Here is an 18,602-nt window from a genome sequence, read left to right as displayed (position 1 = left end):
CTAGAGGGACTGGTGATGAAAGTTCAGATGCTGTATGAGAACTGTACCAGCTGAGTGCTATTGGGTGACTGACATTCATCCTTGTTCAAGACCAAAAGTGGAGTCCAGCCAGGCAGTGCACTATCCCCATTGTTGTTTATCACCATCATGGATGACATAATGAAGAACATCAAGAAAACCTCTGGTGAATTAAATGCAATGGCTTTCACTGATGTTATGATCTGGCGAGAAACTGAGGAACAAGTACAGTCGACACTCAATGAATGGAAGGTTAAGTTCCAGGAGTTCGATCTCAAGATAAACAAACTCAAAACAGTAGTGATGGTAATAAACAGAGAGGGGCAACAAGCGAACATCATGCTGGGAAACCATCCACTAGTAACTGTGGAAAGCTTTACATACCTTGGCAGTGTAATATCTCGAGATACACTAGCCACAAAGGAGGTGGCAAATAGAGTTCAGAAGAGATCTCTCTTTTACCAGCAAATATGAACACTCTTCTGCAATCCCAAAGTACCAACAAAATCAAAGCTGGTGATGTTCAATCAGTACTTCATACCTATCTTAAACTATGGCATTGAAACCTGCATCCTCACCAAGAAAGACTCATCAAAGTTGCAGACATCTGAGATGAAGTTTCTTAGGTCCACAATTCAGAAAAATCAGACTGGACAAGTTATAGAATAATGTGGTTAGGAAGGAAGCTGGGATTGTTACATCATTGTTAGATCGGATCAGCATGTCCAGATTAAAGGTGGTTTGAACATGTGATGAGGATGGAACCAACAAGAACAGCATAACTTGGAGACACATGTGGCTGGAAAACTGATGGTGGGAAGACCAAAAACCCATCGTAAAGATGGACATTGCAGATTGGGGAAGGACACTGGAGGATGTCATTAACAGAATGTTAAAGGCTCCCCAACAGTACCCAAGAAACTGGAACTGTAAAATGATGAAGATAATGATGACTTCAAAAGCCTGTTTAAAACTGCATTGACTGAACTGCCATAAAAATGAAGTTTACTAATGTCAACTTATTAACTTTGAAGTAATGGACTTAGTTCCTGTCTGCAGTCTTGGTCGGATTCAGGTAATTATTTAATTAATGAAGTATGTAAGAGTCCATCAAGTATAGTAGAGCATTGATAATCCAAACTAATTTATGTTCAACCCTATTCGGAGTATAGATAGATAAGTCTTTACTGGCATAGTTAAGCCCATCGGGCCTTCTCTTACACTAAACTGCAACAATGTATCATATTCCTCCTGTTTTGGAGTATCTGTTTGTTCAGATTTTCAAAGATAGAATAAACAAAAAAGACACAAAAAATAATTTTAACTACATACTGTATTAACTTTAAAGATTACCGGGTGAGTTGGCTGTGTGGTTAGGAGTGCACAGCTGTGAGCTCACATCCAGGAGATAGTGGGTTCAAACTGTCAGCAGCCCTGAAGATGGTTTTCCGTGGTTTCCCATTTTCACACCAGGCAAATGCTGGGGCTGTACATTAATTAAGGCCACGGCCGCTTCCTTCCCATTCCTAGGCCTTTCCTGTCCCATTGTCGCCATACGACCTATCTGTGTCAGTGCACTTAAAGCAAATAGCAAAAAAAAAAGTTTCAATATGCCTACATGATGTACTTTGAACAATACTAGAGTGATTTAAAAACCTCTTTGACCTTTGTTGAATTGTTACTGGTCTTTGATCTTTTATGAATTGTTATTGAACTTTGTTTCTTTGCAACCAAGTTTCTAACCTGTCGTAGACTGGCAAGCTGTGTTATTCATTCGAGCATTTTATTTAATCAATTTATAGCCATCTCTAGAGCATTCAAAGCTTCAGCCTAGGGCTTTCTTCATTCTGCTCTTCAGCTATACCGTCATCATAATGTACATGTGCTTCACTATCTGTTTTACCAGTTAGAATTTTATCAACATTCAAAATTTGGTATCCGAAGTAAATTTGGTCAGTATTCATCCATTCGTTAGCATCATACTTGTCACCATTTTCAAAGCATTAAAGAGTGTTGTAACTTTAGTTAAATCTTCAGCTTGCTCACATTCCCTTTCCTCATTTTCTCCTGCTTCTATACCTTCAGGCTGCAAATTGTTCCATTTATTTTTAAATTTTCTTCTGTCAAACTATTTGAAGCCTCAGCAACTGTACAGCCACAGTCTCGTCTTCATTGATTGGGTTGGTAGAGGGAGAAGTGGAAGGTTTCTTCAACTTTCTTTTGATGTAGATCCAGCGATGCCTGCTCTTAATTATTATTATTATTATTATTATTATTATTATTATTATTATTATAAAGTTATTGGTTTTACATCCCAGCAACTACTTTTACAGTTTTTGGAGATGCCAAGGTGCTGGAATTTAGTCCCACAGGAGTCCTTTTACGTGCCAATAAATCTACTGACATGAGGATGACGTATTTGAGCACCTTCAAATACCACCAGACTGAGCTATGGTCAAAGCTACCATTTGGGGTCAGAAGGCCAGAGCCTCAACCGTCTGAGCCACTCAGCCCGGTGGAAAAAATAGTCAGATTGTTTAAACATATTAAATAGACGGCATTTTGTGAGACGTCCAATTTAAGTTTGTGTTCCATTATTTGGACGATTTGGTTATGTTTAGTGAATCTTTCGTTGATCACTTCCTGTATCTTAATGAAGTATTGGAATGACTGCACAAAGCAGGTCTGACTGTTAAACCTTCTAAAATTTAGTTTTGCTCAGCCACATATGTCCTTCCTTGGGCACATTGTGTCAAAGGTGTCTAATTGACCAATCCCACACTTCTGCAATTCAAGCCTTCCCCACCCCTTAAGATGTCAAAGCTGTAGCCACATTCATTGGCGTGGTCAACTTCCTCAGTAAATTTATCTCAATTTTTCTGAAAGAGCTGCACGCTTAAATGCTTTACGAAAGAAAGATGCCAAGTTCATTTGGGGTAATAAACAAGTAGAAGCCTTCTATGATTTGAAGTCTGCTGGGCTGAGTAGTGGCTCAGACGGTTGAGGCGCTGGCCTGGCACATAAAAGAACTCCTGCGGAACTAAATTCCGGCACCTTGGCATCAATCAATCAATACTCAATCAATACTGATCTGCATTTAGGACAGTCGCTCAGGTGGCAGATTCCCTATCTGTTGCTTTCCTAGCCTTTTCCTAAATGATTTCAAAGAAATTGGAAATTTATTGAACATCTCCCTTGGTAAGTTATTCCAATCCCTAACTCCCCTTCCTATAAATGAATATTTACCCCATTTTGTCCTCTTGAATTCCAACTTGATCTTCATATTGTGATCTTTCCTACTTTTATAAATGCCATTCAAACTTATTCGTCTACTAATGTCATTCCACGCCATCTCTCCGCTGACATCTCTGAAAACCACAAAAGAAATTGGTTAGTGGGATGTAAAACCATTATGAGAATTTAGAGCGAGAGACTTGCCAGAAAATACTTCGACCATGGAAATGCTGGATAGACACAGTGCAATCAGATGTGGATGAGAGAGGTCTCAAATGGGAAGATGTCCTGGATCAGAAGATGTGTGCAGGCAGGGAGAGAGGGAAAGCGCTTGTACACCACACCCCGGTTGGAGTTGGAAAATGTTGATGATGATGATGATAGGGAAGAAAGAACAGAGTAAGAAATGATGTCAGTAAGGAAATGAGAGTGGAAAAGTTTTATGACAGAATGAAGAGGGATAAGCTTGATGGTTTGGATATGTTAACACATTCACTCCCAGCAGCCTAACTATTTTAAAATGCCTCTCTGACTCACTAGGTAACATGTAACACACGTATACAACTTTGTGCCACTCTTATAATATAAACCCCAAAAATCTGAAAATTTGTTCATGCTCTCACAAAATGTTCTAGTATGAATTTTTTTTACTACTATTTATTATATCACTCAGCATCACTGGCACGTGACTATTTAGATCACACAACCTACAATGCGGGAAATTACCCGAAACTGTACTACCAGCAAACTGATACACTGTGTCAACTATCATCCATTTGAATGTAAAATGTCGGCGTGAATTCAGATCTGACGAAGGTCAGATGCGATATTTTACACACATGAAACCTAAACTGAATCTGGTCGGATAAGGGAGCGAATGTGTTAAGAGAATGGAAGAGGGAAGGATGCTGAAGCGGATGATGGAGACTGAGATAGGAGGTGGGCTCAGATTAAGGTGGCTGAAAATGATCAAGAATAGTATAATTAGAAGAAAGCTGGACTGGAACACATTTAAGGAGAAACTGTGGTGATTGGATAGAGGAAGGTGGAAAGTTGTCACAAACATCCTAACCTGTCAAGGAGCTGGACAAGAGAAATAGAGGATGATGATGATGATGACAAAAAGTCTTAAAAGGGACATCATCATCACCCTTCATTGTATACTGATGTATTCTGTCAATATGGTACTGTTCATAAATTTGATAAAGGAGTTCACATTGAAGACTGGAAATCAGCTGTATTTGAAAACCTGAGACAACCAGAAAGCTTCCTTGCTAAAGACTTTGCTTGAAAAGTTGAGCTTCCAATTATTAATATTACCATCAGAAGTGAAATTACTGAGCAAGTGGCTGCGCGGTCTTGGTAATGCAGCTATTAGCTTGAAGATACTGGGTTCAAACCCCACTGTTGGCAGCCCTAAAGACGGTTTTCCGTGGTTTCCCATTTTCACACCACCCAAATGACAGGGCTGTACGTTAATTAAGGCCACGGTCACTTCCTTCCCACTCCTAGTAGCCCTGTTCTAACAAATCGTCACCTTAAGACCTGTCTGTCTGTTTGGAATAAAGCATATTGTAAATATATCTATATATATATATAAAATAAGAGGTTTCTCTGTACATTGCTCAGAACTGGAAAAGAATGGTATTTCTGTATTGGTCATGTCCACAGTAACAAGGAAATGCATTTTTTACTCTTCCGTAATTTCTGTCTGTTTATATGTATGTATGTACACGCATCACGAGAAAACGGCTGAAGAGAATTTAATGAAAATCGGTATGTAAAGTCGGGTAATGAACCACTACAATCTGGGCTAGAAATTTTTATTCACGCTGAGTGAAATGGTAGTTTAGGGGAAGGCCTGAAATGTAATTCTCAAATAAGTTATGTATGTAATTAGTGGTCGTATCGATAAATACTACTTAACAAACATAACTTTAGTTATGTCGTAAGTTAGTAGTTATGTAAGAAGTAAATTAAATTTCCGATCACTTATGTCTTATACATTGTTACCATACCGCATATAATCGGAGAGATATTCATGAATTTGGATTTTTGTTACTAAGTCATATCAGCGCCGAGTCACGAGAAAATGGCTAAACCGAATTTAGTGAAAATCGGTATGTAAAGTCTGAGAATAAGGAACTACAGTCTACGATATAAATAATTTGTAAGACACCCTGATATCACAGTCGAAAAAACTTATGTGGAGGCCTGCAATATAGAAAGCTCATAAACTTTATCAACAATAACATTACATTGACCATTGTTTGTTGTGATGTGTTTTTTATCTTCTGTTTCCACTCATCCTCGATAGATAGGATTACTGCAGAGTACCAAGGTTTTTTGAAATTTGCTTTACGTCGCACCAACACAGGTAGGTCTTATGGCGACGATGAAATAGGAAAGGAATAGGAGTGTGAAGAAAGCGGCCTTGGCTTTAATTAAGGTACTGACTGGTGTAAAAATGGGAAAACACGGAATACCATCTTCAAGGATGCCGGCAGTGGGGTTCGAAACCACTATCTCCCAGATGCAAGCTCACAGCTGCGCGCCCCTAACCACACGGGCAACTCCCCTGGTCGTACAGAGTGTAACAGCCTGCCTGTATATTGGCGGGAAGTAGCTGGAGAGTTAGATAACTTTCTTCTTTAGAATGCCATTCCTCTGGTTCATACATTTTCTGATATTACTGGTACGTAACACACTGGTTCATCATAGCATTCAAGCTATTCAATCCCTACTCTGAGGAACTGATTGGAATGAGTAGTGTGCATATTTAACGGAATAATGACAGAGGAGTGTTCACGGCAGTCTGCGACCTGGTTATTCCAGCTCTGGAACTTTGGACTATTAGATCGGCACCGTAGTACTGTTCGTTGAAAGTGAGAAAGTGTCTTCTTCTTCTTCTTCTTTTCCTGCAGCTTTTTCCCACACCTGTGGGGTCGCGGGTGCGAACTGCGTCACACATGTGGATTTGGCCCTGTTTTTACGGCCGGATGCCCTTCCTGACGCCAACCCTCTATGGAGGGATGTAAGCACTATTGCGTGTTTCTGTGGTGGTTGGTAGTGTAGTGTGTTGTCTGACTATGATGAGGAGAGTGTTGGGACGGACATATACACCCAGTCCCCGAGCCAGAAGAATTAATCATAAGCGATTAAAATCCCCGACCCGGCCGGGAATCGAACCCGGGACCCTCTGAACCGAAGGCCAGTACGCTGACCATTCAGCCAACGAGTCGGACGAAAGTGAGAAAGTGTATGGTTTTTAATTTGATCGAGTATTTTATATAACATTGCTTTCAATCGCTATATTCCTACTGATATTTTTGTAATGACCTATGTTGAATTCAGTTAGGAAAACCACCAAGTTAGTCTTTCTGAGAATCCTGTAGCGAAGCACGGGTACATCAGCTAGTATATATATGGGAGTAAAATTGTTATCAGTCAAACCTCTCAATTTAAGATTGTCTACAAGAAGGATAAAGGACTTTCGCAGATTAAGAAGGTGGGGTAAGTGTAAGTCTGTACAAACATGGTGGCTATGGACAACCTTGTCAAAGATTACTTCAGTGACATATGCTCAGAACAAGATTGTTTAAAATATTCCGAAGAAACTGTTAATAAACCTGTTTAAAATATTACAAAGAAACTTTTAATAAATCGTGTGCGCAGTCTTTGCTGAGCTGAGCTAGTGAGCAGATGTGCAGAGAAAGCAGTATGGGTGTAACAGTGCAGCAGTATAGGAGTACGATAGGACGATGGCACAGTGGGGTCAAGTTGATCAAGACGGAGTGCAAAATAGGAGTTAATAAAAGAATAGGACTGGCAGAACTGTTGATGGCAGCAGCTATAGTGGCTACTCTATCAGTCACCGAAGGCGTTGAGATGAGCTCCCCCCATCCTAATGGAGGCTGAGTGTGGGTTTAAACTGTATCTAGAGCATCACAATTCATCTCAGCGACACATAAACAACGGATTCAACATTAATATTGGTTATTTTCCATTATTTTTATGTCATGGTTCATGTTTGTGGGTTACTGTAGTCACGTCCTAGTTCTTGAACCATGGGCAATGGCTGAGTGGCCTAGTAAGTGGTCCTGAGAGTCGGGATACCAGTTGCTATGGAATGGGAGTGGGCATCTCGGACATATTCTGAGTCATGGCCCTCCTTGTGCTCAGGCGGCTAGGACTATACAATTCACCAACGGTCCATAACCCGTTAGAGGAGAGATCCTCACTTGGACTATGTGCAAGTAGGGCAGCATCCTGCTTCATGAATTTACCGAGCTCAGAACACTTTAAACAAGCCTCGGACCTATGGGAGTAATGGAGTCCCACTCCCATTTGACAGGCGAGGGACTCCTTGGAAACAACTTGGCCAACAAAATGGAATTCGATAGGAAGCTATCAATATTAATCGGGCTTATGGAAGAAAGAAGGTAGAACTGGCTGAGTCAGCAAAGAGGATGCATCTGGATGTGCTAGGAGTAAGTGATATTCGGGTAAGGGGAGATAATGAGGAAGAGATAGGAGATTATAAAGTGTACTTGACGGGCGTTAGAAAGGGAAGGGCAGAGTCTGGGGTAAAGCTCTTTATCAGGAATACCAATGCACGCAACATAGTTTCTGTTAGGCACGTAAATGAGCGAATGATGTGGGTAGATTTGTCAGTGGGAGGAATTAGGACAAGAATTGTGTCCGTGTATTCACCATTTGAGGGTGCAGATGAGGATGAAGTTGACAAGTTTTATGAAGCATTGAGTGACATCGTGGTCAGGGTCAACAGCTAGGATAGAATAGTGCTAATGGGCGATTTCAATGCGAGAGTCAGGAATAGAACTGAAGGATACGAAAGGGTGATTGGTAAATGTGGGGAAGATATGGAAGCTAATGGGAATGGGAAGCGTTTGCTGGACTTCTGTGCTAGTATGGGTTTAGCTATTACGAATACATTCTTCAAGCATAAGGCTATTCACCGCTACACATGGGAGGCTAGGGGTACCAGATCCATAATAGACTATATCTTAACAGACTTTGAATTCAGGAAATCTGTTAGGAATGTACAAGTTTTTCGCGGATTTTTCGATGATACAGACCACTATCTGATCTGTAGTGAACTAAGTATCTCTAGGCCTAGGGTAGAGAAAGTGAAATCTGTCTGCAAACGAATAAGGGTAGTAAATCTCCAGGACGAGGAAATTAGACAGAAGTACATGGATATGATAAGTGAGAAGTTTCGAACAGTAGACAGTAAGCAGGTTCAGGATATAGAAAGTGAATGGGTGGCATACAGGAATGCTGTAGTAGAAACAACAAGGGAATGCCTAGGAACAACTGTGTGTAAAGATGGGAAAAGGCGAACATCTTGGTGGAATGATGAAGTGAGAGCAGCCTGTAAACGTAAAAAGAAAGCTTATCAGAAATAGCTCCAAACAAGGGCCGAGGCAGACAGGGATTGGTACGTAGATGAAAGAAACAGAGCGAAACAAATAGTTGTTGAATCCAAAAAGCTTCAAACAGAACCCTATCAAGCATAACTACCACACCAAGTGAAGTTCATAACCTTCTTCAAACTCTTCGTACCAACAAAGCTACCGGTGCCGACACTATAGGTCCTCTTTTCCTAAAAAATACTGCCAACACTCTTTGCGTCCCTCTCTCTAAATTATTTAACAGATGTTTCGCCGCGGCCTATTTTCCTATTACCTGGAAACAGGCAAATATTGTCCCACTTCTCAAATCAGGCAACAAATTTAATGTTTCATCTTACCGACCAATTTCTATTCTCCCCACACTATCCTTTATCTTTGAAAAAATTATACACCAGCTACCAGTGCCGACACTATAGGTCCTCTTTTCCTAAAAAATACTGCCAACACTCTTTGCGTCCCTCTCTCTAAATTATTTAACAGATGTTTCGCCGCGGCCTATTTTCCTATTACCTGGAAACAGGCAAATATTGTCCCACTTCTCAAATCAGGCAACAAATTTAATGTTTCATCTTACCGACCAATTTCTATTCTCCCCACACTAACCTTTATCTTTGAAAAAATTATACACCAGCGTCTTCTCGCATTCACTTTGCCGTATATCTCAACCAAGCAGCATGGTTTTCTACCAGGTGGCTCTTGTCTAACAAACCTGGCCACTCTGCATAGCTTTGCTTCACTCGCCATTGCAGCTAAATCACAGCTGGATATCTGCTACGTAGACATTTCGAAGGCTTTCGATTCTGTAGACCATACTCTGTTGCTCCATAAAATCTCCGAACGATTTAATATACATGGCAGTCTTCTGACCCTTCTTGCTGGCTTCCTACATAACCGTTGGCAGAGAGTGGTAATATCAGGCACTTCATCCTCATGGTTACCAGTCACCTCCGGTGTTCCACAAGGCAGTATTCTTGGCCCCTTGCTGTTTTCTTTGTTTATGGACGATCTGCCGTCCGAACTCAACGAAACAGCGAATACCCTACTCTTTGCTGACGACTGCAAGATATTTAGGGAGATCAGGAATCCAGCAGATGCAGCTCTGCTACAGTCCTCACTTAACGCCCTCTCGAACTGGTGCCGTACTTGGAAACTTATCCCCAATCCACAAAAATGCAGCCACATGACCATAACACTACGTAAATCTCCTCTACTGACATCATATTACCTACTCGACAAGCCCATCACCGTAGTTACGCAACAGCGTGACCTAGGTGTAATATTCGATACAAAATTACAATTTAAGACCCATATAGAAACATATACAACCAAGGCTATGAAATTACTAGGCATTCTCTATCGCTTCACAAAAATTTCTGACCCCATTGCTCTTCGTCACTTCTTCCTCATGATCATTCAACCTCTCTTAAACTACTGCTCTCCGATTTGGACAACAGCCTCCCCCTCCAATACTAAGCAGTTAGACAGAGCAGTGTCCTTCTTTGCTGCAGTTGTAAGGAACAGAAACCCCAAGCTCAGAAATCTGTCTACGCAGCAGGTATTAATGGCAATTAATATGTCACCGCTGCATATCAGGCGACAGGTAGCTGACCTGAGATTCCTTCACAGGATCTTAAATGGACATTACCGCTCGGAACATCTTGTCTCACTCTTCTCTCTCTGTGTTCCTTCCCGCTCCACCAGAACCAAAGACCTTCTCCACATTCCCCACACTCAGCACTCAATACTTCAACGATCTTTCCTAATCCGCCTCCCAACACTATTAATAAGAGACAAGAGCTTGATCTAGCATCAAATAAAAGTGTATTCGAGAGGTGTGTAAATAATATCTTAAAGATAAGTTGATGCGAAGGGATTATACCGCCATCTTGACCCACGACGACTTGGCTATGAACATGGACATTCTCACGGTTTTCGATTTGAAGAGTTGTTATTAGTAGCCTTTGTACCTGATCTTGTTATAATTTGTTATGTTTCTTATGTTTTATTATGAAATTTTACGTTTGTTAAATAGTCTGTTGACAGTGCAAGTGAAATTTGCTCAGTGTAGATGTATCTTGTGCTTCGTGAATAAATAAATAAATAAATAAATAAATAAATAAATAAATAAATAAAGTCATGGGAAGATTTTGGTAATAACCTGGAAAGGCTAGGTCAAGCAGCAGGGAAACCTTTCTAGACAGTAATAAATAATCTTAGGAAGGGAGGGAAGAAGGAAATGAACAGTGTTTTGAGTAATTCAGGTGAACTCATAATAGATCCCAGGGAATCACTGGAGAGGTGTAGGGAATATTTTGAACATCTTCTGAATGTAAAAGGAAATCATCATGGTGGTGTTGCAAACAGCCAAGCTCGGGGGGAGGAGGAAAATGATGTTGGTGAAATTATGCTTGAGGAAGTGGAAAGGATAGTAAATAAACTCCATTGTCATAAGGCAGCAGGAATAGATGAAATTAGACCTGAAATGGTGAAGTATAGTGGGAAGACAGGGATGAAATGGCTTCATAGAGTAGTAAAATTAGCGTGGAGTGTTGGTAAGGTACCTTCAGTTGGACAAAAGCAGTAATTGCACCTATCTATAAGCAAGGGAACAGGAAGGATTGCAACAACTATCGAGGTATCTCATTGATTAGTATACCAGGCAAAGTATTCACTGGCATCTTGGAAGGTAGGGTGCGATCAGTTGTTGAGAGGAAGTTGGATGAAAACCAGTGTGGTTTCAGACCACAGAGAGGCTGCCAGGATCAGATTTTCAGTATGCGCCAGGTAATTGAAAAATGATACGGGAGGAATAGGCAGTTGTGTTTATGTTTCGTAGATCTAGAGAAAGCATATGACAGGGTACCGAGGGAAAAGTTGTTCGCCATACTGGGGGCCTATGGAATTAAAGGTAGATTATTAAAATCAATCAAAGGCATTTACGTTGACAATTGGGCTTCAGTGAGAATTGATGGTAGAACGAGTTCTTGGTTCAGGGTACTTACAGGAGTTAGACAAGGCTGTTATCTTTCACCTTTGCTGTTCGTAGTTTACATGGATCATCTGCTGAAAGGTATAAAATGGCAGGGAGGGATTCAGTTAGGTGGAAATGTAGTAAGCAGTTTGGCCTATGCTGACGACTTGGTCTTAATGGCAGACTGTGCCGAAAGCCTGCAGTCTAATATCTTGGAACTTGAATATAGGTGCAAAGAGTATGGTATGAAAATTAGCCTCTCGAAGACTAAATTGATTTCAGTAGGTAAGAAATTCAACAGAATTGAATGTCAGATTGGTGATACAAAGCTAGAACAGGTCGATAATTTCAAGTATTTAGGTTGTGTGTTCTCCCAGGATGGTAATATAGTAAGTGAGATTGAATCAAGGTGTAGTAAAGCTAATGCAGTAAGCTCGCAGTTGCAATCAGCAGTATTCTGTAAGAAGGAAGTCAGCTCCCAGACGAAACTATCTTTACATCGGTCTGTTTTCAGATCAACTTTGCTTTACGGGAGCGAAAGCTGGGTGGACTCAGGATATCTTATTCATAAGTTAGAAGTAACAGACATGAAAGTAGCAAGAATGATTGGTGGTACAAACAGGTGGGAACAATGGCAGGAGGGTACTCAGAATGAGGAGATAAAGGCTAATTTAGGAATGAACTTGATGGATGAAGCTGTACGCATAAACTGGCTTCGGTGATGGGGTCATGTGAGGCGAATGGAGGAGGATAGGTTACCTAGGAGAATAATGGACTCTGTTATGGAGTGTAAGAGAAGTAGAGGTAGACCAAGACGACTATGGTTAGACTCGGTTTCTGACGATTTAAAGATAAGAGGTATGGAACTAAATGAGGCCGCAACACTAATTGCAAATCGAGGATTGTGGCGACGTTTAGTAAATTCTCAGAGGCTTGCAGACTGAACGCTGAGAGGCATAACAATCTATAATGATAATGTATGTATGTATGTATGTATGTATCCCCATAAGTTATGAATTTCATTATGGTCCATATTGACAATTGGTCACTATCAAAGGGTATAAAAGGGTCCACCGATTCAGTACCATTAGCTTAATGTAGTGTCCTATATAACTGGTACTAGTTTCGACCCCACATACATTGGGTCATCTTCAGCCACGATCCAATTGGAAAACATACGTTCACATACCACCAGTAATTAAAAAAAACCAATATGGTATGTCTCAGTTTAAAATCTAAAATTGAAACCAAATGACACATTAAGTGGCTCGACTACACAGATGGGGAATGCCAACTCCCAGAGCGACTTAGGAATGTTTGGTTGCTGTAGGAGCAATGACATGCTTCGGCACCAGTTGCAGCAGTTTTGAACAGCGTCAAGGCTGCCAGGTGGACTCGACATCGCAGTGACATTACAAGCAGTTACTACTTCCCCACATAACTTGAAAATATTTGGATGTAGAGGCACCAGATTAATGGGATTGTTATTAACTTCCCATATTACATATTTAGCAATGAATAACAAAATATGTGGTTTTGTGTTGTGTTCTCCTTTAAAGTAGATAATGCATGTTTTAGAAGTGTGCCTCCTCAATTTACTCTCTCCCGCTCTCTCTGGTACTTCAAGATCTTTGTCTATAGTTTTTAATAATGTTCCGTAATTTATTTATTGTTATGAGCCCGACTCATTGGCTGAATGGTTAGCATTGAGGCCTTCGGTTCAGAGGGTCCCGGGTTAAATTCCCGGCCGTTTCGAGGATTTTAATCGCATCTGATTAATTCTTGTGGCTCGGGGACTGGGTGTTTGTGTTTGTCCCAACATTTTCCTCTTCATATTCAGACAACACAGTACACTACTATCATAGAAACACAGAAATAGCAATTACATCGTTTCATATAGGGTTGCTGTCAGGAACGGCATCCTGCCGTAAAATATGGCCAAATACACATACTTATACACATACATATATATACAACACAGTTCGCACCCATGACCCCACAAATGTGGGAAAAGCAGAAGTTGTAGTAGTTTATTTATTGTTATAAGGCCTTTAATACTGATTTAAGCATGATAGCATTTGTTAGGCAAAAAAAAAAAGTTGATTCCAGAAAGTCACATCTTGTTTGTTAAAGTCATGTCTTTCAAGAAATGAAGTCTTTTTTTGTGGTGGAAGAATGCTGAAAGCCATTTGCTCTATTATTTATACAGATGTGCAGGACTGCATGATTAGTTATTACTAAAAATGTGTGTTTTTGAATAAATTCTAGAAGAGTGGAAGTAAAAGAAAAGGTCTGTGTTGCCATAAAAAAAAACCATGATGAGTCTTTGCAGTCAGTCTTAGTGCTAATATTGAGACAAGAATTTAAATTTCTTCCTGTTTCATAAGATTTTAATTTATTTTTTAAAATGTATTTGTAGAGCTACAGATGGACTTGACATAATGTCCCGTCTCACTCAGCATTTCTACATTGAATGTGCTACTCTTGCATATTTGAGATCAAGGTTTGAAGATGTTGTACAAAGACTTACTCCGAAGGAGAAGAGTGCTTTCCTTGATGCTCTTGAAACTAATATTGTTCAAGCTCAAGGGATGATAGAGAGTTTGAAAATTCAAATGAAAGCTTTGGCTGATGAAGTGAGAGAGGTGAGTGTATAGTTGTATATCCATATATTACATGACATGACTTAAACATCAAAGTAAGAAATTCATTTTGTGTTTGTATCAGTGAGTGAAGTAATTAAAAATACTACTCAAATTTAAAATTCTAATTGTACTTTATTTATACTGTATAATCCCAAATACCACCTGCCACCGAATAAGACCTGCACCCTAAATTTGAGACGGCAAAATATGGGGGGAAAAAAACTTGCATATCTATTTAATTTTTTCAGATATACCACAAATATAAATTTAAACAGCTTACAATTAATAAAATCATCACAAAAATCGTAAATAAAATTGATCCAATATTCAGATCATTCACAGTTCACAGTCATCTGAAGTTTCACTATAGGAACTTTCATCGCTGGCATCTTTCCACAAATAGTCGTCCTCACTACCGTCCACTGAATTTGAAATTCCTTAAAGCTTTTGGACACTAGATCGTTGGGAATGCACGCCCATGCAGTCTTGATCCAGCTGCATATTAGTCCCACTTCAGGCCTCTTCACTCGTCCGGCTGGTGTTCACGTGATCACCATCGGACATCCATTCGCCATCTTACTAATAAAAAGTCCTTATACAGTTGTTTAACGCTTGTAGAGTTATAGGCTACAGTGAATAATCCCTGTATAAGTATTTTATATTTTTCTTACTAATAAACGTGGTATACGCATTGTATTACTATACAGCACGTACGGTATACACTCTTTCCAAGTCATAGGAATCTCTTCCTCCAGTTCACTAACGTATTTCGCACGTTCACCGCCTTTATGATCGCTTCCGCTGGTTATCTATGAGCAAAACTTTCCAGAAAGTCGCGCGGTAGCACGGCATATCGAAAAGGCAGTGGCAACACAAAGTGAGACAGCTGGAAATTGGCTTATATTGATATCAATATTTCTTCATCTTGCTTGTGTAATGAACGCCACAAAAGAAATGGAAAAGCTTAAGGAAAGATCAAGAGCTCCTAACTGGGATACTACAGAAAACGTAACCAATTGTAATTGAATCGGTGAGTTGAAAAGGGTACACATTCCAAAATCCTTACTTTTCAGGAGAAAGGAAAAACTGTTTTGTAGCTAAAAGAAAGGTTGGATCAAAAAAGTTTCTATTAGGCATTTATACATCATGTATCTGCGTATTCAAGTACAAAATATGGAAATCATATTACGTATGATTTTCAAGTTATACAATTTTTTATGTCAAGGAATATGTCCCTTTTTATACTCAAATTTGAGAAAGATCTTTGTAGAGACAGATAATGTATAATAAACTCGCAATTTCAAAAGTCTATTAAGAAGTAACATCATATTGCACAAAAATACGCACAACCATCATTATTTTCTTTTATAGTTATTCATTATCATTCCGTCTCTTTAAAGTGTTTTACTTTGCAAACCTCTGAATGGTGTATGTCTTCTATGTTTTAAATATTGTGAAGATCATCAACGTTATCGTCCATTCTTTCAATGCGTGTCTATTGTTAAATGGATAAGTCGAATATTTCACCACGATTATATTACTGCAGATAGTAAATACCACGAAAATAAACTGCTCACTCGTTTCTTTTTCTGTTACTCGCTGCTTTACAACGCCTATACAAGGGTGCTGGTCTGTGTAAGCAATTCAGTAAATAACTATAACAGATGTATACGCAGGAGGCTTATACACACTTTATTAGTAACGAATTTGACATAAACGGTGTATAACATCTGTATCATAAAAGTTATACACAGTTTATTAGTAAGACGGCGGTGTACAGCTGTTTCATTGCAGTTTTGAAAGGGCGGTTCACGCACACATCCAACAGCTGTAGAATAGAAGAGAGTCCTCCGGGAATTATCTCAAGATCAGTTTTTCCTTTCCTCATCATATCTTTTACGGCGTCAGTTGTATGTCCTCGGTAACTGTCCAGCACAAGCATGTTTTGTTTTTGTAACAAAGCTCCCGGGCGACGTTGCCAAATGCACTTCACCCAGTCCTCAAGTAACGCACTGTCCATCCAGCCGGACTTATGTGTTCTAACAATAACACCGGATGGCAAGTTTCCTTTCAGAAGTGTTTTCCTTTTCAGAACCACATACGGAGGGAGTTTGGCTCCATCCGCTAATATGCACAACGTTACTGTGCATCGCTGCTTTTCATTCCCATCTGTTCTGATGTTTACACTTTTATAACCCTTCATATCCACTGTATTTTCCAACGGCATTTCAAAATTGACAGGTGTCTGGTCAGCATTCCCAATCTGCGACAGCAAATAAGAATTTTGCTTCCTCACATGAATAATGTGACACTGAAAGGCTGTTAATTTTTCTTCATACGTCCCGGGGAGACGTGAAATAGACGTATGTCTCCAAATGCACAATCCCTTTCTCCAATAAAATATTCGGATCTATCCGCGACTTGCAGTAAAACCCTGTGTTTTGAGTTAATTTGAGATCTCTAGTGCTTTCATTGACACATTTCACTAGGAACACCATATCCTAACTCACGTTTTTCTATCAGAAATTTGTGGAGTCGTTCTTCAATTTCCGAAAAACTGCACTCCGCCCGCGGAACGCTCTGCGATCGCAGTTACTTTTTAGAAGTTTTCCCTCTTCTGCCAATCACGAATACACGATTCATCAATATTGTACTTTCTGCCAACGGTGCAATTTCCGTGTATTTCAGCTTCGCTTACAACAAGTTTCTCACGCAGATGCCATTTTGAATCCGTCGCTTACTATCGAGACAGCACTTTCACGGGACAGATATGGAACTTGAATATGAGTGAGGCAGAATTCCGTAACCAACAGTCTCGACTCTCGCACAGTATGATATCCCACGAGATCAGCTATTCGTGCACCCAGCATGCCAGCAACATTTGTGAAACGAATGACGATCGAACACCTGCAGCAGTGGCTTTCATATTTACCACATATTTACCCATATTCTTTGATTTACTATATTTCATTACCTTACATTTCGCGTTTACATTCCACTGTAACCGTACTGAGAAAAATCTATCTTGTTTTCTAGAACGCAACTAACACACATTAAGACCTGAATGCCTGTTTACATGTGGTATATTGAGTACGGTAACTGTAGTCAAATCTATTTCAGTACTCCATGTAAACATAAATATTTATGAGAATGAACGGCTTGAATACAATCCGCACCCAAGATTTAGAACCAATATTTTGGGGAAAAAAGTGTGGGTGGTATTCGGGATTACAGTATTACCCCTCTTTTACACTTTCAAAGGTACCAAGGAATACTGGTGTAAAAGGGGGGAATATGTAAATTGTGGGAAACAACTTGTACAGGTATATATAAATATGCTCTGTAAAAGGAGGTAAATGTTACACAAATGCATATTATTAATTTATATAGTATTTCAGTCTCAATCGATTTACTGTACTTGCCTCAAATAAAGGTCCATGTAAGTTAATTTCTGTACTGTATTAACTGTTGATTGCACTGCCTTTAATTCTGCTCATCCTTTCCCAGGAGAAGGTTACTGGTAGGTGGTTAAAAATTTGTGTAATATATTCTTTTAATATACAGTAGTTACTTTCTTAGAATGGCTATAGAATTATCTAAGATGCAATATTTTCTCTGAATGAAACATTTTAATTGCTTCTATTGTACCTGTATTTACAACATTAACACAAATGATTCCAGATGGGAAACTACACCTTCCTACCAAAATAGTCCAGAATCGATCTCTGTTTACACTTATTTCTTATGACCTCTATTTTTTTTTTTCAAGCTCATAAAGGTTATGAAAATTATTTTTACCCCCTCTACAGATGACAGATACCTGCGTAAAATATCCACTGCTGCACTTGCATCAGCACTGGTAGGCATCACTTCACTGTCTTCCTCTGCTTCATCACTGTCACTGGTGGGATACTAGGCTGCTGTTTGCTCAGCAACCAACTCCTTCCCCACTTCCTTCCTCTGCAGTGATCACAGAATTATCTACCCGAAGAAAATCTTCAGTAGTGCAGTCTGACTGCAACGTTCTCTATACATCTGGTAGCAGGCCTTCTTCTTGCAGCTGAGATTCGGGATGATTCTTGAAAAACCCTGCTTTCAAGAAACAATTTAAGATGGTAGTCTGCTTCACGGCTTTCCAAGACTTTGCAATGAAGTGAAGCACATCCAGGATTGAAACTTTAAATGATGGGTCCAGCATTCATAAGAAATAAAATTTGCTGCACCAGTTTCTTCCTATAAAGTGACTTAAAGGAGTGAATAACCACTAAATCCATAGATTATAGCTTGCTTGTACAATTA

At 39.7% G+C, this 18,602-nt stretch overlaps 1 protein-coding gene across 4 annotated transcripts in view; it reads left to right on the top strand.

The window, feature by feature from the left end:
• Positions 1-18,602, top strand: part of LOC136874910 (uncharacterized) — a 55,772-nt gene that overhangs the window by 21,551 nt on the left and 15,619 nt on the right. For all 4 annotated transcript variants that reach the window (XM_067148617.2, XM_067148614.2, XM_067148615.2 and 1 more), the window contains exon 4: positions 14,078-14,303. In XM_067148617.2, the coding sequence (XP_067004718.2) occupies positions 14,078-14,303 (226 nt within the window). The remainder of the gene's footprint in view (positions 1-14,077; positions 14,304-18,602) is intronic.

The sequence above is a fragment of the Anabrus simplex genome, chromosome 5, assembly GCF_040414725.1.
Source record: "Anabrus simplex isolate iqAnaSimp1 chromosome 5, ASM4041472v1, whole genome shotgun sequence".
Lineage (NCBI taxonomy): Eukaryota > Metazoa > Arthropoda > Insecta > Orthoptera > Tettigoniidae > Anabrus > Anabrus simplex.
Note: the sequence above shows the minus strand (reverse complement) of the source record. Positions and strands in the feature narration are given on the sequence as shown.